This window comes from Sapajus apella, unplaced genomic scaffold (genome assembly GCF_009761245.1).
Source record: "Sapajus apella isolate SASKATOON/1434 unplaced genomic scaffold, GSC_monkey_1.0 scaffold119, whole genome shotgun sequence".
NCBI lineage: Eukaryota > Metazoa > Chordata > Mammalia > Primates > Cebidae > Sapajus > Sapajus apella.
In genome coordinates, this window is record NW_022437059.1 from 249,500 (window position 1) to 276,736 (window position 27,237).

The 27,237-nt window shown below is 43.0% G+C and overlaps 2 protein-coding genes and 2 non-coding genes across 6 annotated transcripts; all 4 read right to left on the reverse strand.

Annotated features, from left to right (window-relative positions):
- Positions 1–1,373: 1,373 nt before the first annotated feature.
- On the reverse strand, positions 1,374–2,656 carry RIT1 (Ras like without CAAX 1). 2 transcript variants are annotated; one of them, XR_004263595.1, is made up of 3 exons: positions 2,515–2,634; positions 1,871–2,019; positions 1,374–1,721 (listed from the first exon to the last, which is right to left on the reverse strand). XR_004263595.1 is itself a non-coding variant. In XM_032260581.1 (3 exons), exons 1-3 carry the CDS (start codon positions 2,623–2,625, stop codon positions 1,624–1,626), a joined length of 321 nt encoding a protein of 106 aa, XP_032116472.1. In that variant the 5' UTR covers positions 2,626–2,656; the 3' UTR covers positions 1,374–1,623. The 2 variants fall into 2 exon arrangements, 1 of the variants encoding a protein (XP_032116472.1); XM_032260581.1 differs by having other exon boundaries at positions 2,552–2,656.
- Positions 2,657–4,980: 2,324 nt separating this feature from the next.
- On the reverse strand, positions 4,981–25,466 carry KHDC4 (KH domain containing 4, pre-mRNA splicing factor). Of its 2 annotated transcripts, none has more exons than XR_004263596.1 (14): positions 25,348–25,466; positions 24,643–24,859; positions 19,881–20,009; positions 19,473–19,552; positions 18,383–18,435; positions 17,952–18,115; positions 16,985–17,196; positions 15,096–15,156; positions 13,789–13,846; positions 13,300–13,553; positions 9,710–9,883; positions 8,533–8,617; positions 7,775–7,866; positions 4,981–6,258 (listed from the first exon to the last, which is right to left on the reverse strand). XR_004263596.1 is itself a non-coding variant. In XM_032260582.1 (14 exons), the coding sequence occupies exons 1-14, from the start codon at positions 25,383–25,385 to the stop codon at positions 6,059–6,061; spliced, it is 1,845 nt and encodes a 614-aa protein (XP_032116473.1). In that variant the 5' UTR covers positions 25,386–25,465; the 3' UTR covers positions 4,981–6,058. The 2 variants fall into 2 exon arrangements, 1 of the variants encoding a protein (XP_032116473.1); XM_032260582.1 differs by having other exon boundaries at positions 8,533–8,645; positions 25,348–25,465.
- LOC116538525 lies at positions 11,969–12,105 on the reverse strand. Its single transcript, XR_004263665.1, has one exon. It is a non-coding gene; the product is annotated as a small nucleolar RNA SNORA42/SNORA80 family (small nucleolar RNA).
- On the reverse strand, positions 17,312–17,440 carry LOC116538526. Its single transcript, XR_004263666.1, has one exon.
- Positions 25,467–27,237: the final 1,771 nt, after the last annotated feature.

The following is a 27,237-nucleotide window of genomic DNA, read 5'->3' on the forward strand; positions in this document are numbered from 1 at the left end:
CTTCTATTTTTCCCAATCCCTGGAATCATCTACTGTATAAAATGACCACATCCAAGGCTGGGCAACCACAAAACATTATTGGCTTTGTGGGAAACAGAGCAGCAGAGGCCTGATCCAATGGAAATCCTTCCTAGAGAACTAGGATCATGGCAAAGAGTATCACATACTGAAAATAATAGTAATATAGCTGACTTTCTGCCCTCTCCCATCCCCATATCCATTTTTCTTTCATATTAGAATATAAACTCTTAGAATCAAACGGGCTTCCTTATGGTTTAGGAATGACAGTAATGTTCTTACTCTTTGTAGAGACTAGCAATTAAAAAAACAAAGTCAAAGCAAACAAAATGACTTTTTTACTCTACTAGCGTTCTGCATCAAGAGTTAAGGACTATCGGCCCGGCGCGGTAGCTCATGCCTGTAATCCCAGCACTTTGGGAGGCCAAGATGGGTTGATCACCTGAGGTCAGGAGTTTGACACCAGCCTGACCAACATGGAGAAACCTCGTCTCTGTTAAAAATACAAAGTTAGCCGGGCGTGGTGGTGCATGCTTTTAATCCCAGCTACTTGGGAGGCTGAGGTAGGAGAATCGCTTGAACATGGGAGGCAGAGGTTGTAGTGAGCTGAGATCCCGCCATTGTACTCCAGCCTGGGCAAGAAGAGCAAAACTCCATCTCAAAAAAAAAAAAAAAAAAGTTAAAGACTATAAAAGACAGGAGGGTCGGGTGCAGTGGCTCATGCCTGTAATCCCAGCACTTTGGGAGGCCGAGGCAGACAGATCATGAGGTCAGGAGTTCAAGACCAGCCTGGCCAACACAGTGAAACTCCAACTTTATTAAAAATACAAAAAATTAGGGCTGGGTGCAGTGGCTCACACCTGTAATCCCAGCACTTTGGGAGGCCAAGGTAGGCAGATCACAAGGTCAGGAGGTCAAGACCAGACTGGCCAACGTGGTGAAACCCCATCTCTAAAAAAATAAATAAATAACTAAAAATAAAAAAAAAAATACAAAAAATTAACCGGGCAGTGGTGGTAGCAGGCACCTGTAATCCCAGCTACTCAGGAGGCTGAGGCAGGAGAATCGCTTGAACCCAGAAGAGATCACGCCACTGCACTCCAGCCTGGGTGACAGTGTGAGACTCTGTCTCAAAAAAAAAAAAGATGTGGGAGAAGGCATTACTATACAATGAACTTAAGATATAAGGAAGTAAATGAAGAGCTCCAAGTGCAAGACGTCCAGGCTCCCCTCATCTGGGTTGTAAGAGTTCAGCAGGCTGGCTCTACTTGTTTTTCTGCTTCCTTTTGTGGAAGTTCAAACCAGCTGACTCACAGTTACAGAGTCAGTCTCAAGTCATGCCCTTAGAGAAGTGACAGCAAGAAAAGGCTTCGTTGAGTGGCCTATATACAACCAAAAAAAAAATACAACAAAGAGAGTTGTCCCATTAATGTTCAATGAGAGACAGAGACTAAAATAAAGATGGCTTATGACATACAGAGTTAAGTCTGGAAAAAAAGAAATATTCACTTGCTTACCAATTGTTGATACCCTTGTTTCTAAATAAATCAGAATTAGACTCCAAAAAAAAGCCTCAAAATATAAACAGTTATCATTAAGATATTTTTATGGGATATATTTGGAAACACAGTGATGATCTGACTTACCAATGGTGGGATCATGATCTTCTGGGAATCGGTGACTGATGAACTGCATGGTCATGGCTTCAACACAAGAAATAAAAGTCAAATCCTCACAAAGGTGACCCATAGAGAGAATTTTAAGTATTAACATTGCAAGAGAGCCAATATTCCATCTGGTCATTTAAGTACTTTTCATCCACACTTCCTGGCAAATGGAAAATGGTACCTACCACTCTTCCCTACGCCACCAGCACCCAGCATCACTAGTTTGTATTCCCGTGAGAGCCCAGGGGGGCTGCTGCAGCCACTACCAACAGGGCGAGTTCCAGAATCCATTGTCCTCTTGGGGCCTTCCTGGGCTGCCCCGAGGAAAAGCCACCTAGAAAAGGAGGAGGAAACGCTTAATCCAGGATGGAGACACCGCGGCGGCAGTCCTCAAGCCAGTGCCTTATCTTTCCATACATACTCTGGCCTGTCCCTCTTGCTCACCACTGCACCCTTTCTGGTGGCTCTAAGAAACCCCCCACATCTTCACCCTCCCTCCTAGACAGTCCAGTCACATGACACATCACAGGTTTTACTTTTTCCAAAGAGAAACATAAAAAGATACAAAGAAATTTAGATCAGTAGGCACAGTAGGGACAAGGAGAAAGTTTTGGGAAGAAAAGGATTCGGCCCCTTAGGCCACAGGGGTCCTCTCCCGTCCGCGGTACCCGGAGGTTCCACCCCCTCCCCATTCTCCTCCGAGACCCCTCCCGGCCCCCAGCTGCTCCTCCACCGCCAGACTCCCCAACCCTCTGCCTCACAAGCCAATGCCCTGCTGCCCCTGCCGGTCAGTGGGGCCTGGAAGACCACGGCCTGTCGGGTCACCCACCTCGTCTTCCTTCCCTCGCAGAGGATCCAGTACTGACCTGTGACCCCTCCCGCAGCTGGGTAAGATGGCGCCACCGGCGCCGTCGCGGATGGAGGGGCAGGGCCACCCCATGACGCCCCGCAGCCTGCCCCGCCTTCTTCCCGCCTCTTCCCACCCCTTCCCACCCCAGGTCCCTAAACCCAGTTCCGGGACTCACCGCTAAAGGCCTTCTGGTCACCTATCCAGCCCAGGGTGTATGCACGCACAGACACGGGTAATCAGGAGTAGAAAGTAAATTATTTACACAAAACCAGAGAGGACGTGATGACAGACATGCAGGGGCACTAAAAACATTAACAACTTACCCAGAGTTGTTTGCTGCTTGTGAAACAAAACGAAACTAATTTGGCATAATACAGTAAGAGGAAGTGAGGAAAGGGGCACTCCCCAAATCCTCCTAACACAGGATTGGGATCAAGATAAATGCTTCTTAGCAGAAAAATCACTTTCCCAAAGGGGCAGCCACAAAGACTTTGGCTATTGAAACCTCAATTCATTCTCAAAAACTAGGTGTTCACACTTCCTAATCAGAGTTCTATATTTTAAACACATATAAGACAAACAAAACCTTGTTTTAAACAGGCTATTTAGGTAGCACAGGTGCTAGAAGATACACACTGGAAAGTTGTTCTGATGCAGCTCTGTCCACAACTGTTTTTTTTTTTTTTAATCGTCCCCCACCCCCACTCCCACAACTGTTATTTATTTATTTTTTTTTTTTTGAGACGGAGTTTCGCTCTTGTTACCCAGGCTGGAGTGCAATGGCACGATCTCGGCTCACCGCAACCTCCGCCTCCTGGGTTCAGGCAATTCTCCTGCCTCAGCCTCCTGAATAGTTGGGATTACAGGCACACGCCACCATGCCCAGCTAATTTTTTGTATTTTTAGTAGAGACGGGGTTTCACCGTGTTGACCAGGATGGTCTCGATCTCTTGACCTCGTGATCCACCCGCCTCGGCCTCCCAAAGTGCTGGGATTACAGGCTTGAGCCACCGCGCCCGGCCCACAACTGTTATTTTTAAATGTCTTTCTGGGCCAGGCACGGTGGCTCACGGCTGTAATCCCAGCACTTTGGGAGGCCAAGGCAGGTGGATCACAAGGTCAAGAGATCAACTATCCTGGCCAAATGGCGAAATCCCCTATTAAAAATACAAAAAAATTAGCAGGTCATGGTGGCACATGCCTGTAGTCCCCATTACTCACAGGAGGTGGAGGTTGCAGTGAGCCTAAATTGAGCCATTATACTCTACCCTTGCAATAGGGCAAGACTCCATTTCCCATATATTAAAAAAAAAAAAAAAAAAAAAAAAAAAAAAAAAGTCTTTGTGGGTGGATCAATTGAGGTCCAGAGCTCGAGACCAGCCTGGCTAACATGGTGAAATCCTGTCTGTACTAAAAATACAAATTAGCCAGGCATGGTGGTAGGTACCTGTAATCTCAGCTACTCAGAAGGCTGACACTGGAGAATCACTTGAACTCGGGAGGTGGAAGTTGCAGTGAACCAAGACTGCACCATTGCACTCCAGCCTAGCTGACAGGGTGAGACTCCATCTCAAAAATAAAAAGGTTTTCCAAGAGTAATCTATTTCCTTTAAAATCTGCTTCATTCACTGGGCGAGGTAGCTCACACCTGTAATCCCAACACTTTGGGAGGCTGAGGCGGGCAGATCACCTGAGGTCAGGAGTTGGGAGACTAGCCTAACCAATTTGGAGAACCCCATCTCTATAAAAATACAAAATTAGTGGGGACATGATGGCTTGCACCTGTAATCCCAGCTACTTGGGAGGCTGAGGCAGAATTGCTTGAACCCGTGAGTCAGAGGTTGCAGTGAGCCAAGATTGCGCCATTGCACTCCAGCCTGGGTAATAAGAGTGAAACTCCGTCTCAAAAAAAATATAATAGGGCTGGGCATGGTGGCTCACGCCTGTAATCCCAGCACTTTGGGAGGCCGAAGCAGGTGGATCATGAGGTCAGGAGTTCTAGACAAGCCTGACTAACGTGGTAAAACTTCGTCTACTAAAAATATAAAAATTAGCTGGGCGTGGTAATGCCTGCCTGTAATCCCAGCTACTCAGGAGGCTGAGGTAGGAGAATTGCTTGAACCCAGGAGGCAGAGGTTGCAGTGAGCCAGGATCACGCCACTGCATTCTAGCCTGGGCAACAGAGCGAGACTCCATCTCAAAAATAAAATAGGCTTCATTCATGAAGTGTTTTTAACAGTCTGTTAAATAAAGGAGGGCTAAAATATGAAAATGGAACTTTAAGGGTACATTTTGCAGTTATAGAAACTCTTGGAACTATATGTAAACCTTGGGGTCTGTATATGTATTTTTCTGATAATGTTATATTGCATTATGCTATGAGTAAAAAAATTTATGAATTTTAGTGGATGGATGGGTTGTGGAAGAAAACAGAGAAACCACAAACAGAATATTTATACATTTATTTATAATGAAATTATGGTCTCAATATTTACAACATATAGGAAACCAGAGGATAAGTTTATACAAAGCCAGCCTGCAAAGTATTCAAATGTGCAAAAATGACAGTTCAGTATCTCAAACTACTCCTGGTTCAGCAGACTAGCTCCTTCACTTTCACACATCAATATTTGATACAAAAAAGTTCTTTTGGCAAAACCTGTAATGCCAAGAAAAAGGACAAGTTGCAATTTCAGTCATTAAGTCCAAAGTCCTACTGCAGGCAGTCAGATCTCTCCATTTTAGCTGCAACCAGTTCTGAGAGAGACAGACTACTGTGTTTCATTTGTGTGATGAGTTCTGACCAGTTTTAGTCAAGAATTCTTGTTTTTCTCTGACCCAGCTGAAGACAGGATCTTAGAAGGGCAATAAAAACAGCAATGGCTATGAGACAAATGTGCTTGAAGGTGCCAGCTTTGGATCACCCCAATTAAAAAACACAATGAAAAAATAACTTCATTTTCCTATCCAGGATCCAGCTATATCCAACAGTTTTAAATGAGACAGGATTTTCCAAAACAGAAATAATCCAAAACAAAACAGGGATGCAGATCTGTCAGAATTAAATACTGAAAAGAGCGGTCTAAAATCATTTCCCCACTAATAACAGTAAGGCTTTGTAACCAGTTATGTATCAAAATTGACCAAACAGTACTAAAATACAAATAAAACTTTCTTTCCGTCAGAATTGGGGCTATTCGTTTGGAAGAGGCTGGACCAGGTCAAATGTGTATGGGAATGACCCTGTTTTAGGATGCTTTGTTGGACAAGCACATTTAACCAACTGTTAAAAAGCTTCTGAGATAAATTTGTGATTCTAATTAAATTTTAAGATTCTATGCCACCGTAGAAATAAGGATTTTTTTTTTTTAAGGAACCCCTTTAAGAAAGGGGGCATTGAATCTCTAACTTCTGCAAAGATCCAAGATGGTTCCCAGCACAGGCCCCAGAGTCTTGTTAAATCAAATGCATGCATTATTGCTAAGAAGAGTCACCGAGGGTCAAAGCTCTGTTCCACAGTTTCCTAGGGAGCCATCCAGAATGGCATCTGTTGTTTAGCTCGTGGTTGTGATGAAGGATACTGGTATCCCAAACTCCAGCCCTGTGGAAAACTACTTGCATTTTTATGACCTCCATGTTCCTCCTCTTCATCAGATGAATCTGCAGCATAAGCCACCAAGCCAAATCCCTTCTCTGTAGTTTTCATCTTCTTAGCTGGATAATCTAGAATAGAGAAAAACAACCCCAACCCCAGCCCCACCAAGGAAAAAAAAAAAAACAACAAAAAAAGATAATACCATAAATTCGTTAATAAAAAAAAGATGTTAATTTTAAGTGGTTAGTTGGACACCATTTTGAGGTCATAGGGTCAATGGTCACCCAAAAACGTTGAAGATCACACGAAAAACAGCACCAGCATCAGCAAATGTGAATCCACCAGAACCATGTAAGAAAACAGAGAAAGAAAAAAGAAACACAAAAAAAAGAAAAAAGAAAAAAAGGAAAGTTAGCAAGTGAGTCTCTCGAGGGCTGATATTTCACCTTTTAAAGAGTTAAAAGAAAAGAAGTTAAGAAAAGAAAAAAAATGAATTTTCTTCTGTTCATTTTTATGACTACAGGCAAAGAACAAAAATATTCCATATACGTCTACAGGATTTAGAGTTCTGGGATGCTAAAAAGCAACATTTTCCTAACAGCCATAGACTGACCATTACTGACCACTAGAACAACAAGGGGAGGTGTGGCTCAGCTCCCAATACAAAGCAAAATCAACTTTTAGGAAGTCCGTATCAGATGAACTCCAGATATTCACACAACACAGGCAACAGGATTTTGAAATGACCTAGCACTGGGTCGTTTCCCACTAATACTAGGGAATTAGTATTCCCTAGGGGGGTTTTAATGTCACTGATGCTATGTATAAAATAAGTTGACTAGCTCTTTCCTAGACACATGTTGGTTGGAAATAAAAGGTTGTCCATATACAAGTTTTTTTTCACTATTTTCTTTTTTTGTTGAGACAAAGTCACTCTATTGCCCACGCTGGAATGCAGTGGTGTCATCTTGACTTACTGCAACCTCTACCTCCCAGTTCAAACGATTCTCCTGCCTCAGCCTTCCAAGTCACTGGGATGACAGGCACGTACCACCAAGCCTGGCTAATTTTTCTATTTTTAGTAGAGACGGAGTTTCACCGTGTTAGCCAGGCTGGTCTCAAACTCCTGACCTCAGGTGATGCGCCTGCCTCGGCCTCCCAAGTGCTGGGATTACAGGCGTGAGCCACCGTGCCTGGCCCAAAAGTATTTTCATTAGCCAGTAGATTACAGAGGTTGGATTAAACACCTGAATGAACATCAGGTTAGAAAACTAATAGCTTTATTTATTTATTTTTGAGACAGAGTCTCACTCTATTGCCCAGGCTGGAGGGAAGTGGTATGATCTTGGTTCACTGCAACCTCCACCTCCCAGGTTGAAGCGATTCTCCTGCCTCAGCCCCTCAAATAGCTGGGATTACAGGTGGCCCCCACCACGCCCAGCTAGTTTTTTTTTTAGTAGATATAGGGTTTCAGTATGTTGGCCAGGCTGGTCTTGACCTCCTGACCTCAGGTGTTCTACCCATCTTGGCCTCCCAAAGGGCTGGGATTACAGGCCTGAGCTACCGTGCCCGGCCAAGAAAGCTAATAGCTTTAGACCAGTCTTACTTAGTCACTCCCCTGTCCCCCAGCTATACCATACTCACCATGGCTCCCTGTTAAGGTCCCAGACCCATTCCTTTCATCAGACTCTGTTTTTATTCCAGTCACTGGAAAGGCTGGTGGAGGCATCAATTGCCTATGGGAAGATAAAATAAAACTTTCTTTCAATTTAAATTTTCTTAACTTATCCTGTGGAAAAGAAGTAGGATTAAGTCTGCAGACAATCCTTCAAATTCATTTTAACCATTAATTTCAACCCCTTCCACCTTCTCCCAGCCCCTTTATAAAAGTATATAAGCCCCGTCTACACAGCAACTGCCATGACAAAAATTGAATGAACTGTTACAGAAAGAACTCAGCTCCTTTCTTATGAAGGTTAACATACTAAGATAAGAAAGGAAAATTCAAGCATTGCATGTATGGCAGGCTCAACTCCCACATTCACGTACTTCCCATCCATGATATTCTAATGACTCTAAGGCAGCAAAAATAGCTGGATTATATAACACTTCTGTTACTGTCTACCCTTAGGAAAATGGCCAAGATGCAGACAGTGGAAGTCAAGAAAGATGTCTGAACAAGAATTAAATTATTCAAAGCCAAATATAACTGCTTCTATGTCTGAAAAAGGCCTATCGTTATATTTTTCTTCATTGCACCAATTACAACAAACAGAAGCTTATTTCATTCAAAGATTTCATTTCAATTTCAGAACATTTAAGCTCATACCAATGATCATTAGTCTCACTAATGGTGCATACAAATGACATCTGAATACATCTCTATAATTATTCCAACTTACCTGTCCCTCTCTCTCTCTTTGCCTGAGGAACTTGCTGGCTTCGATCCTGCACCTTCAATCTCATTCTGACTGGAGAAGCCTGTACCTAAATTAGTCATATGAATGGGTCCATGCTATGAGCAGAAAAATACAGTGGCATTAGCAAATCTACAACTGCTGTATTGACTTTAGCTCCTTAATGTAACTGTCAAGTGCCTCATCTTTCTGATAAATTGTAATAAGTTAAACTGTACTACAAAGCTCTTTGGGATTTGCTGTGTAACTGTAGTCAAAAGTAGGAATTTATTTTTCTCTGTAGGACTTAGACAGAGACTTTATAATTCATTATGCTATCTATGGCCTACCTGGTTTAACTGACTGCCCATAGTTCAACTGGTTTCTATAAACCTAGTTAGAAACTATAAAAAAATGCTTTGGTTTTGATTCAAGGATTCTGGCAAAATGGAAAGGTACTTCTGATAAAACTGCACCAGAATTAAGAATCTTTTTAACTTTAGTGCCTAACTTTATAATTACATGTTGCACAGAATCACTCCTTTCCTAGCAGTCTGGAGGGGTGGTGAGACTGGAGGGAGAAATCACTCTTTTTTAGGTGGAGGGTAAGAGATAGCACCACTGAAAGCCAAGTTTTTTTTTTTTTTTTTTTTTTGAGACAGTTTCACTCTTGTTGCCCAGGCTGGAGTGCAATGGCGTGATCTCAGCTCACCGCAACCTCTGCCTCCCAAGTTCAAACCATTCTCCTGCCTCAGCCTCCCAAGTACCTGGGATTACAGGCATGCACCACCATGCCCAGCTAATTTTTTTATATTTTTAGTAGAGATGGAGTTTCTCCATGTTGGTCAGGCTATCTCGAACTTCTGACCTCAGGTGATCTGCCCACCTCGGCCTCCCAAAGTGCTGGGATTACAGGCATAAGCCACTGTGCTCAGCCTAAAGCCAAGATTTTAAATACAAACCATGTGTTGCTAGATCAATAGCTTTGAGTGAGATGTATAAGAAAGTAAAAACACTCAGAGGCTTTCAAGAGTCTGTTGAATAGGATAAAAAACCTAACCAAAATGAATTCCAGAACGCAGAAATCCTAGTACTGGGAGAATAATGTGATTTTATCTTTTTTAAAGGGAGAATATAGTAGGAGAATAAGATGAAGATAGGAAAACAGGGTATTTTATTTAACCTGGTATCCAAGCAGTCCAGATTCCCGTTCATCTGGTAGCTCCTCAGTGAATCGTCTCTTCTGTGCCTGGGGCTGACTTGGAAGTGGGGGCTGGGGCTGGGGCTGGGGCTGGGGACCAGCAGGCAAGGCAGTTTTGACAGGAGCAGCAGGAATAAAAGGACCACCCATCGGACTCTGGGACCAAAACAAACCAAGGAAGAAAAAAAGTGTGAGAATGCCCAAGGAATATGTAAACAATTATTACAATATACTTTAAGGATCAATAGGTATCATGAATTTTGCATATTCAGGTCCTTAGTTTCCTTCATGTATAATTTGTTAACAGTATCACCTAGCCTTCTCACCTTCATCCTAGGAAAATGTGAAATTGACAATCTATATACAATGCTTTGAACTTTTAGGAAAACTCTGTTGCGCATTTGGGTTACTAGGCGCAAACATGACCGTTCACAAACAGAACTCCAACCATGATAGTCAATGTGATCAGCTTTCTGTAATAAGCTTTTTGTAATTTGTAAATGCTGCTACTGCTTGTAGAAGAAGCAACTTCATCTGCCACTCCTATAGTTAATAGTAAGTCACTATGTCAAGATTAAGTCTAACTAATGTTTAAAGATGTTGCTCCAAAAAGGAATAAGAGGTATCAAAAGACAGTCTATGTTATGTAACAATAAGCAGGTCTGAAGAGAAAACTATTATTACTACAGTCATGCATTGCTTAGCGATGGTAATACTTTTTTTGAGACAGAGTCTCAGTCTCACAGGTTGGATGGAGTGCAATGGCATGATCTCAGCTGACTACAACCTCCACCTACCAGGTTCAAGAGATTCTCCTGTTTTAGCCTGCCAAGTAGCTGGGACTATAGGCGTGTGCCATTGTACACGAGCAATTTTTTTTTGTACTTTTAGTAGAAACAGAGTTTTGCCATGTTGGCCAGGCTGGTCTCAAACTCCTGACTTCAAGTGATCCACCTGTCTCAGCTTCCCAAAGTGCTGGGATTATAGGTATGAGCCACTATGCCCAGCAGGAATACATTTTGAGAAATGTATTGCAAGGCGATTTTGTCCTTGAACAAATGTGTATTTATACAAACCTAGATGAAAATAGCCTACTATACAACTAGGCTATGTGGTATGGCCTACTGCTTCTAGGCTACAATCCTGTACAGCATGTTACTGTACTGAATGCTGTAACACAATGGTGTCTGTGTATCTAAACATAGAAAAGGAACAGCGAAAATATGCTTTTTACAGGACCACCATCATATATGTAGTCCATCAGTGACCAAAATGTTATGAGGTGCCTGACTGTATTGATAACACAGCTAACATTTATTGACAGACTGAATCATCTTACTTAATCCTTGCAAACCTTTGAGATTTTTATCACTGTGCCCATTTTATATCTAAGGAAAACCAAACCCTAGACAGGTCAAGTTACATCCCAGTATCACACAGCACAAAAATGGGAAAGCATGATGAATGCTGGTAATGTAATTCTAAATCCCAACTTTTTTATTTTTTTTGAGATCCAAGTTTCACTCCTCATCCAGGCTGGAGTGCAGTCATGCGATCCCAGCTCACCACAACCTCCGCCTCCAGGTTCAAGCAATTCTATTGCCTTAGCCTCCTGAGTAACAGATTACAGGCATCTGCCACCATGTCCAGCTAATTTTTGTATTTCAGTGGAGATGGGGTTTCACCATGTTGACCAGGCTGTTCTCGAACTCCTGACCTCAAGTGATCCGCCCGCCTAGGCCTCCCAAAGTGCTGGGATTACAGGCATGAGCCACCACACCCGCATTAACTCCCTGCTTTTAACCATGCTGCTGTATTGCTTCTCAATTACAAAGGACTGACACTTAAAGCACGGACCTACAGAGCTGTCTAAATAGAAAAATTAAAATAATTTTGCCCAGGTACGGTGGCTCATGCCTGTAATCCTAGCACTCTGGGAGGCAACAGATCACCTGAGGTCAGGAGTTCATGACCAGCCTGACCAAAATGGCGAAAGCCTGTCTCTACTAGAAATACAAAAATTAGCTGGGCATGGTGGTGTGTACCTGTAATCCTGCTACTCAGGAGGCTGAAGCAAGAGAATCACTTGAACCTGGGAGGTAGAGGTTGCAGTGAGCCAAGATCATGCCACTGCACTCCAGCCTAGGCGACAGAGTACGACTGTCTCAAAATAAAAAAAATAAATAAACTTGACTAGGTACCACAAACAAAATTTAGTTCATAGCTGTTTTTTTTGTTACATACTGTGCAACCCCCTTCAGTGCTCACAGCCCACAGGTAATGGGGCTGGGCAATGGTTCGAGGCTGCCATTTACTCTGGCATGGGTACACTATGAGAGGCCCACAGAGAAGGACCCACCATAAATCCATGACCATGCTCTCATTAAGTCTCTCCCCTGCCTCCAAGACTGGTATATAATGCATCTGGATTATTATCCAGGCATCTCTTTTCCTAAAATTCTACTTTCATGTTTAAGAAATTGTACGTATACATTTCTTAAGTTCTGAAAGAAACATACCAGCATTTATAATCCTTAAATTTGAAAAGTTTAGAGTGGGGCGCAGTGGCTCACGCCTGTAATCCTAGCACTTTGGGAGGCTGAGGTGGGTGGATCACCTGAGGTCAGGAGTTCAAGACCAGCCTAGCCATCATGGTGAAACCCCATCTTTAAAATAAAAAATTTAAAAATTGAAAAAATTGAAAAGTTTATATGTCTCATATATCACTTACATAATGTTTCTTTCTTTTTTTTTTAAACAGGGTTTCACTCTGTCACTCAGGCTGGAGTGCAGTGGCACCATCTTGGTTCACCGCCTCCATGAACTCCTAGTCTCAAGGGACCCTCCCACCTCAGCCTCTTGAGTAACTGAAATATAGGTATGCGCCACCATGCCCAGCTAATGTTTTGTAGAGATGGGGTCTCCCTATGTTGCCTAGGCTGGTCTCAAACTCCTGCACTAAAGCAATCCTCCTGCCTCGGCCTCCCAAAATCCTCGGATTATGTTTCTTTCTAAGATCTGAGTTGCTAACTCAGTTCCAATCACTGACAGATGTGGTGTAAGCAGCCCCATTTTCCTTGAGGACTTTATTAACACTGCAAAGGCAAGGTTAGGCAAACAATGGCCAAGGAAATAACAAACTATGATTGTGGCCTGCCACCTGTTTTGTAAATAAAGTTCTGTTGTAGTATAGCCACGCTCATTCACTGAGGTATTATCCAAGGGCTGCTTCTGCACTACAGCCACAGAGTGTAGTAGTTGTGACAGAGAATGTACGGCCCCCTTAAAGCCTAAAATATTTACCATATGACCCATTATAGCAAGTCTGCCCACCACCCCCACTTTAAACAGCTATTTGGTAAGCAAGACTTGTGAAAATATACACTTCAGGATGACACACACAAGTACACACTTATCCAAAATATTCAGGTAGACTGGTGGTGGGAACACAGAAGACAGTAGAAAAAGACATTCTACATTACGTGATTTATTTCTGGAATACCACCACTTCACCTTTCTCCAGTTTTTCCTAAATTCAGGAATATCTTGTTGCATATATCCTGGCATCCTACCTGTCCAGTGCTAGCTGGAGGCTGCACTTGTGTTATCGGGTATTGTGTTGGCACAGGTGGGACTCCAGTAGGTAATGCTGGCAAGACTCCAGGTGCTAATGAAACAGCTGGTGGCACTATGCTTGGTACTCCGTAGGGAGGTTGAACTGGCTGCTGAGGAGGGGGAACAACAGGGTAACCAGACTGATAGCCATTGGATGGATAATATGGTGGTTGAGGAGGGACACTACTTATAGCAGAGGGTTGTGTATAGCCTGAGGGGGAAGAAAAAAAGTGTTTAATCAGCTGCAGCAGAATGAGACAATTTATCTGAACATTAAACTTAATATCTAGGGAAGAAAAATACTGAGGCATGAATGGCTTTCCAAATTACCCTAAATTAAAGGGAACATTAACAGTGCCCTGGCACAGTTAGTCTAGCCTCAACTATCACAGTTACACATAACTACACTAGCAAAATATTTTTTAAACACTTCAAGATTTACACACCTGGTAAAGGTACAGCAGTATTAATCTGATTCACAAATCTAGAATATTCAGCATGAACCTGAAAGAGAGAGGGAAACAAATTAACACAGGACAGTCCAAGCTGTGTATTTACAAGGGTCTGATTATATGATTCTAGGATCAAAGCAATTAGGACTTAAAATAAATCTACCCAAGTTCCAATCAAATTTAAACTTGTTGAACCTACATTGTTTTTCCCCTTTTTATTGAGACGGAGTCTCGCTCTGTCGCCCAGGCTGGAGTGCAGTGGGGCACAGTCTCATATCACTGCAACCTCAACATTTTTTTTTTTTTTTAAAGACGAGGTTTCACCATGTTGGTCAGGCTGGAACTCCTGACCTCACGTGATCCGCCCACCTTGGCCTCCAAAGTGCTTGGATTACAGGTGTGAGCCACCACGCCCGGCCTACCTCAACATTTTGATAAGGCAGATCTATAAATTATTAAGCCAATTTTGGGAATTTGGAGCATGAATAATCCTGAATCCCCTAAACTAGACTCAATTCTGGCGCATAAAATCACTTAAAAAGCCACAGAAATAAAGTAACTAGGAAATTTCTAAGTTGTTAGTATAACTGGTGAGACCTCATTCACTCACATTTACTGGGTGACTTGTCCTCAAGGAGCTCACAGTTTAATAAGGGTTTAGTATTTTCCTCATACTTCCTCCCTACATATTAAGTCCATAACCTCAAGTACCAACAAATTAAAAGATGGGAAAACTACCCAGTACAAGGGTTCGTAAATCAGGTGATATGTACAAAAGCAAAACCAAAAAACAGACACAACCATGAGCTACCCAACAAGGCACCAGAGAACGCAAGGTTGAACATAATCCAAAACCTGATTTCCTTTAAGTGCTATACAGACAGTCCTAAGTTCTAACTTTTGGTTATTTGTTCAAAGAATAAAAACAATGGATAATCAAATAAGCAGTCATCCCCCAAACAGGTCTAATTGGTTTTAAATTATTATAGCTCTACCCTTTAGACTGGAGCTATGCTAATATAAGCCAAAGAAAACCAACACAATGACCAGGTGCTAGGAGAGAGGAGAGGCACGGGATGATTTCTCTCTCAAAGACTCCAGAAGGAACCAACTCTGCCAGCACCTTGATTTCAGACTCTGCTTCCTGAACTGTGGTAGAATAAATGTGTTATTTTAGTCTACCCAATTGCAATAACTTATTATAGCAGTACTAGGAAACTAAACAGGTGAAAGAAATATCTAAGACATACTCCAAAATGGCAATACCTCTTCTGAATGAGTATCAGACAAATACAACTCACTGTTTGCAAAAGATTCTCACAAAGCTTCTTAGCAGCAGCCAGACCTTCTGGTTTGGGGTGACTGCAAATAAATAACCAGGAATTAAAAAGAGAAAAATAAACAAAAGATGCAGAATTCTGCTTTTCATTTTTCATGCTGTTTTACAAATCTACATTAATATATTCACTGTAGCTCAAATCTGGGCCTCGGAAGATCACAAAACAAATACAAAATAACATCATAAGTCTTTTTTTTTTTTTTTTTTGAGACGGAGTTTCACTCTTGTTACCCAGGCTGGAGTGCAATGGCGCGATCTCGGCTCACCGCAACCTCCGCCTCCTGGGTTCAGGCAATTCTCCTGCCTCAGCCTCCTGAGTAGCTGGGATTACAGGCACGCACCACCATGCCCAGCTAATTTTTTGTATTTTTAGTAGAGACGGGGTTTCACCATGTTGGCCAGGATGGTCTCGATCTCTTGACCTTGTGATCCACCCGCCTCAGCCTCCCAAAGTGCTGGGATTACAGGCTTGAGCCACTGCGCCTGGCCCAGTCTTTTAAGATATAACTACTATCATTACCACAAAAAAAAAAAAATAAGGTTTTTTTTTTCTTTTGAGACAGTTTCGCTCTTGTTGCCCAGGCTGGAGTGCAATGGCGTGATCTCAGCTTACCACAACCTCCGCCTCCTGGATTCAAGCGATTCTCCTGCGTCAGCCTCCCAAGTAGCTGAGATTACAGGCATGTGCCACCACGCCCGGCTAATTTTTGTATTTTTAGTAGAGACAGGGTTTCTCCATGTTGGTCAGGCTGGTCTCGAACTCCCGACCTCAGGTGATCTGCTCGCCTCGGCATCCCAAAGTGCTGGGATTACAGGCGTGAGCCACTGCACCCGGCCACCACAAATATTTTATCAGTCTTTCTCTGAGTAATGGTACTTCTTAACATAAAAAAATATATACATATTTTTTGAGACGGAGTTTCGCTCTTGTTACCCAGGCTGGAGTGCAATGGCGCGATCTTGGCTCACTGCAACCTCTGCCTCCTGGGTTCAAGCAATTCTCCTGCCTCAGCCTCCCGAGTAGCTGGGACTACAGGCGCATGCCACCATGCCCAGCTAATTTTTGTATTTTTAGTAGAGACGGGGTTTCACCATTTTGACCAGGATGGTCTCGATCTTTTGACATCGTGATCCACCCACCTTGGCCTCCCAAAGTGCTGGGATTATAGGCGTGAGCCACCACGCCCGGCCAACATAAAAATATTTAAAGTTCATAAAATTACTATAAAACATCTATTAATGTTGATGTAGGTTTAAATGAAAATTATTTCAGGCTTATCACAGCTCACTTTAAGATTCACTTTCGTACAGACTTGTACAAAACAAAGGACTTGAGTACTAAAGAAACAATTCCATCTCTTAATTTAACAACTTCCTCCCTCCCTCTCTCCCTCCCTTCCAGAAAGAATTCCATCTTCCTAATTCAATAATTTCCTTCCTTCCTTCCTTCCCCCTACCCCCATCCCCTTCCCCCCGCCTCCAGTCAGGAGTGCAGTGCCTTGACCTCCTGGGCTCAAGCCATCCTCCTGCCTCAGCCTCCTGAGCAGCAGGTATTACAGGTGTTTTAAATTTTGTAGAGATGGGGTTTCGTCATGTTGCCCAGGCTGGCCTGCAACTCCTGGGCCCAAGTGGACCTCTGCCTTGGCCTCCAGAAGTGTTCGGATTACTGGAATGAACCACCATGCCCGAATTCAACAATTTCTATTAACTAATTATAAAGTAGTTACTCCTAGCATTTACCTAAATCCCTTGTTATAATTACGTTCATTTTTCTATTGCTTCTTCTGAATCACTCCTGTCTGTACCAGCAAGCTGACAAGAATTCACATGTCCCCTGCCCTATATCCTTACCTGATATAAATATACATAGGTTCAAAAGCTTCTCGGCCAGATGCTGGCTCAATGCAACCGGATCCTTTGCCCCGTAGGAAGACTTTGGCACCTGTTTCGATCTGAATGTGCTGCAAATAGGAGCAGCCTGGACCTTCTACCTTCTCCTTGACATTAAAAGTGGGCACAGCATGTTCTAGACCCACAAACAATTTATCTTGAACATAATGCATCTGCAGGAAGAACAGAATACCTCAGATTAAACAGAGAATATATAATTAAATCCTCAATCTTTGAAATACGTAATTAAGAAATTTAGCAAAGACAGTCTCCTGTAAAACTGGAGTAGAGTGTTGGGTAGTACAGTCAGCCCTGTGATACTCTCTAGTGAGGGCTGCTCTCTCCAACCCTTTTTTCTAGGAGGAATGTATCAGCAAAGTCTTGCTTCATCAGACTCAGCCTTCTTAGTCCTCCAGTTATTATCAAGTTTACAAATACAAAGTAAACCCGCAAGATTAAAAAAGTACAACGTATATGCCCTCTACTACTCTATCACTATCCTTTCTAGAATATATCAGTATAAAGATTTTATTTTTTTCTTTATATGCATTATTTGGTATGTATCTTTTTTTTTTTTTTTTTTTTGAAATGGAGTCTCACTTTGTCATCCAGGCTGGAATGCAGAGGCATGGCCTCGGCTCACTGCAACCTCCACCTCCCGGGTCCCAAAGCAATTCTCCTGGCTCAGCCTCCTAAGTAGCTGGAATTACAGGGAGGCACCACCATGCCTGGCTAATTTTCATATTTTTAGTAGAGACAGGGTTTTACCATGTTGGTCAAGCTGATCTCATACTTCTGACCTCAGGTCATCTGCCCGCCTCAGCCTCCCAAAGAGCAAGGATTACAGGCGTGAGCCACTACTCCCAGCTAGCACATACCATTTTTATAGAAATGATAAAGCTATTAATGATCCTTCCCCAAAACATACCCCTGACTGGAAGGGAGGCTTCTGGCTAACAGCTGGAGACAACTGAGCAATGGGTGCTGGCTGGTGATACACAGTTACTGTTGCACCATTGAAAGTTGGACTTGTTCCTGTGGCAGCTTTTACCACTCCATTGGTGATAATTTCTTTGATCCGGTTTACAGCTCCTTGGGAAAAACACAGACAGTAAAACTGAATGGAACGAACTGACTAGTGCCCAGACAGGCCAGTGTTCAATTACTCACATGTAAATCCGCTTTTAGGTTACCTAAACATGTGGCTCTCAACCCCTCTAAATTCCCATACACATTTGTATACAGTTCACTAACAAGAGTTAGAACAGCCATCAGGGAGTTTGCCAACTTGCTACATATTCAGAGCCCTGTACTTTGCTCTTCACAAAAAGTGCTATGTGAGCCAAAAACATTACTTACTGTCCACTAATTCCCGTGTCTGGCCCTGAACATGAAGATATAATGGACGATCCCTATAAAGAGAAACAAAAAAGATGATTTTAACCTGGTCAAAACCAAAAAAAGGAGACAAATGGGTCACCAAATCTAATCCGTAATGTTTCAAGTTTCCAAGTAACAAAAAGAGACTATACATTAGAAGGGCTGTTGCTAGCTAATGTCTACGAACATGCTTTAACAGCTGGGGAATAAATAAACTTGACTTTTAAAAGTCAACTGGCCCACAGATTTGAGATTAAATCTGTTCTTATGGATTCACTAGCATTATTTTCCCGTCTACTGAGATAACTCAATATTTAAGAATATAATTCCTTTTTGCTGGTTGTCTAACAGGTCATAAACAAATGTGGTCTTGTCTATCCAAATCAGTGAGGCAAGCTGGCTGCTGTGGCTCACACCTGTAATCCCAGCACTTTGGGAGGCTGAGATGGGCGGATCGCATGAGGCCATGAGTTTGAGACCAGCCTGGCCAACACTGCAAAACCCCATTCCTACTACAAATACAAAAATTAGCCAGGCAGAGTAGCATGCCTGTAGTCCCAGCTACTCAGGAGGCTGAGGCAGAAGAATCACTTGAAACTGGGAGGCGGAGGTTGTGGTGAGCGAACATCGAGCCATCACACTCCAGCCTGGACAACGAGAGCAAAATTCCGTCTCAACAAAAATAAATAAATACATAAAAGGGGAGTGCACAACAAAATATGAGCCCATTTGTGAGGGAAACTATTTCCATAGAAAAAAGTTTAGAAGTATATACATTATTTCTGCAAATCATATGGGACAGAAAGGAAAAAAAATGGAAGTAGTATCTTCTTTTACACTTCCTTATAATTTGCTTCCTCCAATAAAAACATCAAATGTGAAATAAAAGTCCAAAAATAGCTCCCAACATCTTCTACCTATTTGATATCCAGAATTCTGCTACAGAGTGTGCATACACATACCCCTCAAACCACAAATCAAATATTGTGTACACATATTACCTAAGGATGAAAAACATGAAGCTAACCCAACCCTGCCATAAACAAGGTAAGAGAATAAGCAGACGCACCCTGGTCCCACTTTGGCTTTTTCCTCAGTTGTCATGAACCTCCCTCGAGTTGACACTGCAGCGCCACTAAGTCGGCTAATCTAAAAAAAGAAATGTTCAATTAAAAAGACATGGCAATTGGTTGATTTCAATGGCAGACAGATTTTCTTCCCATTCATCCAACCAAGTAAAGCAGGAATGAATTCTCTACTATATCTGAATTTTGATTTCATGGTTTCTTACTCAAACCAACCCAGAGAATTCATTCATATCCATTTCATTATCTTCTTCTGAAGTTAAATTAAACTGAGTCTTGACTTTAGAGACTATGACCCAAACCCACTAGTAAATATCTGATGCCTGTTTAGAGGTCTTATTTTTTCTGAGTCCACTCACCACCTTCCCCAAAGAGTCCCAACGCCTCCTCACCTCGTCTTGAGTCTGTCCTCGTGTCAGCAAGTTCCTACATGTGAGAGGCACGTCATTAATTTCTACTTCAGCTACCACCAGGTCATCCTTGCTTTTACTGCTAGTTAGGCCTTTGCCAGGGGCCTGAAGCTACAAAGAAGAGAAAGAAATTAGATTTAAAAGTTTTTATGATGAGGTAACATCTTTTTTTTTTTTTTTTGAGACAGAGTCTCACTCTCTTGCCCAGGCTGGAGTGCAGTGGCATGATCCCGGCTCACTGAAACCTCTGCCTCCCAAGTTCAAGTGATTCTCCTGTCTCAGCCTCCTGAGTAGCTGGGATTACAGCCACGCACCACCACGCCTAGCTAATTTCTGTATCTTTAGTAGAGATGGGGTTTTACCATGTTGGCCAGGGTTGTCTCGAACTCCTGACCTCAGGTGATCCACCCACCTCCCAAAGTAATGGGGTTACAAGAGTGAGCCACCGGGCCTCGAGGAGATAAAGTCTTTTAGTTGTCCAATTTACAACTATCCTTTCCCAAGTCCCACACCTCCCTAACCTTCCCTTTATCTGCCTGTAAACACAGAAATAACACGCAAACAAAAACCTCACTAAAATGACACTAAATAGTCAATCAGCTTGAAGGCCACAATCAAGATTTCTCTGTGATCTTGGCCTTGTGTGCATTTTTATGACCACCTAATTATAGAAGCTCTAGGGACTAGAAGCTGCAACCTCCAAAAAGAAAATTAAAGGCCAAGTTATGATGCTCTATAGCTCAGTTAGTTAGCTGCACATGGAGCAAAACATAATAGTGGGTAGAGGAGCAATGCATACAACCCATATACCTCATGCACACAATAGGAAGTTGCCTTTGTGCCACTTCTACAACCGTAACATAAAATTCAACTAATTCCATCCTTCTAAAGCTCTCAAAAATCCTTAAATTGTATCTAACTAGTCATTCCTCACTCTATTACAGAAGAACAAAAAAGCAGAATGAAAAGCCAGTAAGATGTAAAACCTGATCCAGTTTCTTTCCATTTAAACTACAAGGAGTTTGTGACCAGCCTGGCCAACATGGTGAAACCCCATCTCTACTAAAAATACAAAATTAGCGAGGCATGGTGGTTTGTGCCTGTAATCCCAGCTACTCAGGAGGCTGAAGCAGGAGAATCACTTGAACCCAAGAAGCGGAGGTTGCAATGAGCAGAGATCATGCCATTACATTCCAGCCTGGGCATGAAAAATGAAACTCTGACTCAAAAATAAATAAATAAAATAAATAAACTACAAAAAAAGGCTGGGCCAGGTGGCTTACACCTGTAATCCTAGCACTTTGGGAGGCTGAGGTGAGCAGATCTTTTGGGCCCCCAAGTTTGAGACCAGCTTGGACAACATGGTGAAACCACATCTCTACAAAAACAAAAACAAAAAATTAGCTGGGCGTGGTGGCATGAGCCTGTATTCCCAGCTACTCAGGGGACTGAGGCAGCAGTAAGCAGTGACGGCGCCACTGAGCTCCAGCCTGAGCAACAGAGCAAGACTCTATCACAAAAAAAAAAAAACAAAACCCCACAAAAAACAAAAAACAAAAAAACAGGCCAGGCACTATGGCTAACACCTGTAATCCCAGCACTTTGGGAGGCTAAAGCAGGCTGGGCGACAGTGCAAAACCTATCTCTTCAAAAACTAAAAAAATTAGCTGGGCATGGTAGCATGCACCTGTAGTCTCAGCTACTCCGGAGGCTCAGCCCAGCAGAGACTGCACCACTGCATAGTCAACGCCTCGGCAATCAAGCCAGACTCTGGGACCACAGACATGCACCACATCCAGCTAATTGTTTTTGTACTTTCTGTAAAGACAGGTTTTCACCATGTAGCCCAGGCTTGTCTTGAACTCCCGGCCTCAAGTGATCTACCAGCATTAACCTTCTGTGTAGCTGGGACTACGGGTGCCTATCTCCTCAACTATGTCTAGAAAATCTGCTCAAGAAGGCCAGTGCCACGGCGCACGTCTATAATCCCATCAGTTTGGGAGGGTGAGGTGGGCAGATCATGAAGTCAGGAGTTCAGACCAGCCTGACCAACATGGTGAAACCCTGTCTTTAAAAAAAAAAAAAAAAAAATTAAAAAAAAAAAAAATCTGCTCAAGAAGGTAAGAAACCCCATCTCTACTAAAAATACAAAATGTTCACTTTGTGCATTAGATACATTTTTAAAATGTGGAAGCAAAATTAAATACAAACTCAACAATATCATCTTATCTTTGTTTAACCCCTTATATATTAATTTACATTATCATCTCAGCGAATCCTTATGGCCACCTTTAACAGTACACATCAATATTGTTCAAGAGAACTTTTGGTGACATGTGTTCTAGTCTATCAGTCCAATGTGGTAGCCATTAGCCACAGGTGTCTCTAGGTCTAATTTTTTTTTTTTTTTTTTTTGAGACGGAGTTTCACTCATGTTACCCATGCTGGAGTGCAATGGCGTGATCTCGGCTCACCGCAACCTCCGCCTCCTGGGTTTAGGCAATTCTCCTGCCTCAGCCTCCTGAGTAGCTGGGATTACAGGCACGCGCCACCATGTCCAGCTAATTTTTTGTATTTTCAGTAGAGACGGAGTTTCACCATGTTGACCAGGATGGTCTTGATCTCTTGACCTCGTGATCCACCCGCCTCGGCCTCCCAAAGTGCTGGGATTACAGGCTTGAGCCACCGCGCCCGGCCTAGGTCTAATTTTTTTAATTTTTTTTTTTGAGACGGAGTTTCGCTCTGTCAACCTGGCTGGAGTCAGTGGCACAATCTTGGCTCAAGCAATTCTTCTGCTTCAGTCTCCAGAGTAGCTGGGACTACACGTGTGCGCCCACCACGCCTGGCTAATTTTTTGTATTTTTATCAGAGACAGGTTTTCACCATGTTAACCAGGCTGGTCTCGAACTCCTGACCTCGTGATCCACCCACCTCGGCCTCCACAGTGCTGGGATTATAAGCATGAGCCACCAAGCCTGGTCTAAAGGTCTAAATTTTAAATTTTATTTTGTTTGGTTTTGCTTTGCTTTTTGTTTAAACAACAGGAATTTATTTCTTGCAGTTCTGGAAGCTGAAAATGTGTTTAATTATTATTACTATTTACACAGGTCTCATTCTGTTACTCAGGCTGGAATGCAGTGGCATAATGACAGCTCAATGCAGTATCAAACTCCTAGGCTCTGGTGATCTGCCCACCTTAGCCTCCCAAGAATCCAAGGATTACAGAGGAGCTGGGACTACAGGTGTGAGCCACCGTAGCCAGCCCCTTAATTTTAATTTAAATTGCCAGATGAGGCTAGTGACTACTGCACTAGACAATGCAGGTTTATGTTACTAACAAAGCTGAGTTTCATTATGCCAAAGCCACGTAACCAGTAACTGTGGATAATAGGTTTCAAGCCTAGGTTTTATGACTCTAAATCCAGTATTTATGTATCCTGGTGAGGTCAAATATCTTTTTAAAAAAAGAGTATTATTTGGCTGGGCGAGGTGGTTCATGCCCGTAATCCCAGCACTTTGGGAGTCCGAGGTGGGTGGATTGCCTGAGGTCAGGAGTTTGAGACCAGCCTGGCCAACATGGTTAAATGCCATCTCTATAAAAAAATACAATTAAATTTAAAAAAAAATGAATTATTCTGAAGAAAAAAGAAACCTTAAATGATTGACATCAGTATTAAGAATCTTAATATACAAGGAGCAAGGAGCATTCTATCTTTGTCAAGATGCCTTTTTTTTTTTTTGAGGCAAGGAGTGCAATGGCATCATCTCTGCTCACTGCAACCTCCACCTCCCGGTTCAAGCGATTCTCTTGCCTCAGCCTCCACCTCCCTAGTAGCTGGGATTACAGGCATGTGCCGCCATGTCCAGCTACTTTTTGTATTTTAATTAGATATGGGGTTTCACCATGTTGGCCAGGCTGGTCTCAAACTCCTGTCCTCAGATGATCTCCCGCTTCAGCCTCCCAAAGTGATGGGATTACAGGCGTGAATTACCGTGCCTGGCCTGTCAAGATGCTTTAATTTTTCCTCATAAACCTTAGAAACGGACAACTGACTCACACAGTCTTTGCAAACAATAGTCCGGGCGTGGTGGCTCACACCTGTAATCCCAGCACTTTGGAGGTTGAAAGGAGCCTGGCCAGCATGGCAAAACCTGTCTCCACTAAAAATACAAAAAAAAAAAAAAAAAAAAATTAGCCGGGTATGGTGGCATGTGCCTGTAATCCCAGCTACTTGGGAGGCTGAGGCAGGAGAATCACTTGAAGCCGGGAGACAGAGGTTGTAGTAAGCCGAGATCATACCACTGCACTCTAGCCTGGGTGACAGATGAGATTCTGTCTCAAAAAAAAAAAAACACACAAAAAACACCACTTCAGGTTCTAATTGGAGATGACACTTTGAAGCTCACTTGATTTACCTGAACTTCTCTTTTGACTTCAGGGAAAAAGCACACATGTTAAAAACATGTTATGTTGCTTTAAACGACTACGGAAACATAACTCAAGGTGAACAAAGTGAACAAGGACAAGACAAGGTATTTGGTCCATAAATGTAATCAGCCCAATCAAAAATGTCTCATAAGTATGTATTTGTGACAAAATGTCATCTGGAATATTCCAAAACTAAATGATCTCTAAACTACTATATCCATTCTTTTTTAAACTAATACAAATGATTATGAGATCACAGGATTATGAAACAACTATTACATTCGCAATTAGTGAAGACCCATCAACTTCAAATACCTTCTCAGAAGCATTCTGAGTTGGTTTCAGCTTCCCTTTTGCCATGAGCATGGCATTGATCTTGGCAGCCACAGCGGCAGCGGCATCCAAGGCTCCTGAAGGAGCAGCTGTGGTGCCCCCAGGACTTCCCCCACTGTTGGTGACCTCGCCACCTGGGGCCGCTGGCGGGAGGAAGAGAAGTGGGGCTGGAGCTGGTTGGTCCCATTTGCTGCGGCGGCTATATGTAGAAAAAGGAAAACATTAGGCCCCAAAGCTTTCATGTATGTTATTCTTTCCTTACTATGCCTTAGCACCCCATTTTCCCTCTATATTCCATTTCCACCTCCGAATCACCTTCCAAATCTACAACTCCCCTCTCCTTAAACGATTATTGCTATATTTAACAAACCCCTACTTCTTTCAAACGCTTCCCCCAAATCTTTCGTTTCTACTGTCATCTCTATCCAACGACTCCACTCTGCCCTGTACGCTCTGGTTTACGCCTTCCCCTTGGCTCGCCCTTCCAAAAATCCCCGCTTCCCTCCTCCCTCAGATCCCCGCCGGCCCTTTAAGGGCCCCTGGCCTGCTCAAGATCCTTCTCCCCGAACGCCCAAGCCCCCGCTTCCCACTTAAGGGCCTCTCCATCCCATACGCAGCTTCTCAGGGTCCCTCCGCCTCTCCCGTGCCACAGTACGCGCTCCAATGCCCTCGCCCCTGAAGCCTTACCCGCCAGCTCCAGGATGTGTCGCGCTCCCCGCGGACATGGCGACCGGCTCTACTCAACCACCCGCCAACTACCCGACTACCACTTTCCCGTCACTTCCGCCGCAACGCTCTTTCGCACAGCCTCTTCCGGTCGTGAAGCCGAGCGGTTCCGGTGAAAATGTCGATTCCGATTGGACGCTCCATCATTTAAAGGCGTCCTGCATTTCTGAAGCAGGTAGGGTGTGATCTTCCGGGTTGCGCCTTACCCTTAAGAAGGATGGCTGCTATGCGTACTATAAAGGCGGAATCGGGGCTAGCAGAATCCATCTTTATCGTGGGCATGTTGTTAGACTGGAAGACAATACGCATGAGTCAGGAGATTAAACAGGTTTCTCCTCAAATTCCGCTACGTTTGTATTGAGTCCCAGTTTCTGTCTGGGGAGACAGCCTTCCCGCGGCTTTTGTCCGTTTCACGTTTCTGTTACTTAGATTCGTTGCAAAGATCATTTGAAGAATTTATTATCTGTTTGCTTCATTTCTGTGCACCAAGCAGGGAATATGAAGATGAATAAGCCACAGGCCTTGCCATTCTGGTACTCAGTGTGGCAGGGCAGGCGCGCAGGCAAATAGGTATGATAGAATTGTATATTAAGCAAAGGTCGAAGAAGACAAGCTGCTCATCTTGCTGGAGCGTCTAAGAACGGGACGCTAAAAAGCCGGTTGAGTGCTGGAGAGGTGATCAAGCGTAGGTTATGGAGCACCCTTTTCTGGAATCTGTGTACTTAACGGTTGCGCTGGCTGGAGGGCGGGAGGCCAGAAGATGAAAGGCCCTGAGTGCTACGCTGAGGAGTTTGTTGAGTTGATTCTGTAAGCTAAAGTTTTTTTTTTTGTTTGTTTTTTGAGAAGGAGTCTCGCACTGTCGTCTGTGGTGGAGTGCAGTGGCACGATCTCGGCTCACTGGAACCTGCACCTCCCGAGTTCAAGTGATTCTCATCCCTCAGCCTCCTGAGTAGCTGGGATTACAGGCGCTCGCCACCACGCCCAGCTAATTTTTTGTATTTTTAGTAGAGACTGGGTTTCACCATGTTGACCAGGCTGGTCTTGAACTCCTGAGCTCGTGATTCATCTGCCTCGGCCTCCTAGAGTGCTAGGATTACAGATGTGCCCAGCCTAAAAAGAGTAAATATAAGTGCACAATTCAGTGTTTTTTGGTGTGTCCACAAGATTGTGTCACAATCACCATTATGTAATTCCAGATTATTTTCATCACCCCAAAAAGAAACCCCTCACCTATTAACAGTCACTTCCCATGTATCTCACCCAGCAAGACAGGGACTACCACTAATCCAATGTTTCTCTGAATTTACCTATTCTATACATTTTATGTAAATGGAATTACACAATGTGTGGCCTTTTGTGTCTGGCTTCTTTCACTTTCAATGTTTTCAGAGTTTATCCATGTTGTAGTGTATGTCAGAGCTTCATTCTTTTTTTAATCACTGAATAAACTTCATTCTTTTTTATCACCGAATTTATTTTCCATTGGATGTACAGACCACAATTTATCCATTCATCCATTGATGAACATTTGAGTTGTTTCCACCTCTTGGTTATTGTAAATAGTGCTGCTGTGAACATTCACAAGTATTTAAGTACCTATTTTTAATTCTTTAGGGTTTATATGTAGGAGCAGAATTGCTACATCATATGGATGTCTTGTTTAACTTTTGTGGAACTGTCAAAGCAACTGGCTGCACTATTTTACATGGCCACCAGCAATGTACCGCGGTTCCTATTACTCCACATCATCCCCAACACTTGATATTTTCAATTTTTAAAAAAACTTTTTTTTTTTCTTTTTACTTTCCTTGTTTTTTTCATCAATTTGCTCATCAATTCAATTTTTTTTTC

What these genes read in the sequence shown, in the direction of transcription:
- KHDC4 (XM_032260582.1), bottom strand. Translation starts at nt 25,385, where the DNA reads ATGTCCGCGGGGAGCGCGACACATCCTGGAGCTGGCGG. An exon ending in CCTATGTATATTTATATCAG is followed by an intron (nt 15,157 to 16,984) that starts GTAAGGATATAG and finishes ATTTATTTGCAG; the next exon opens with TCACCCCAAACCAGAAGGTC. An exon ending in CTGGACTGCTTGGATACCAG is followed by an intron (nt 8,646 to 9,709) that starts GTTAAATAAAAT and finishes TTCTGCTCATAG; the next exon opens with CATGGACCCATTCATATGAC.
- RIT1 (XM_032260581.1), bottom strand. Translation starts at nt 2,625, where the DNA reads ATGGGGTGGCCCTGCCCCTCCATCCGCGACGGCGCCGGTGGCGCCATC. An exon ending in AGCTGCGGGAGGGGTCACAG is followed by an intron (nt 2,020 to 2,551) that starts GTCAGTACTGGA and finishes CTCCTTTTCTAG; the next exon opens with GTGGCTTTTCCTCGGGGCAG. An exon ending in TGGTGGCGTAGGGAAGAGTG is followed by an intron (nt 1,722 to 1,870) that starts GTAGGTACCATT and finishes CTTGTGTTGAAG; the next exon opens with CCATGACCATGCAGTTCATC.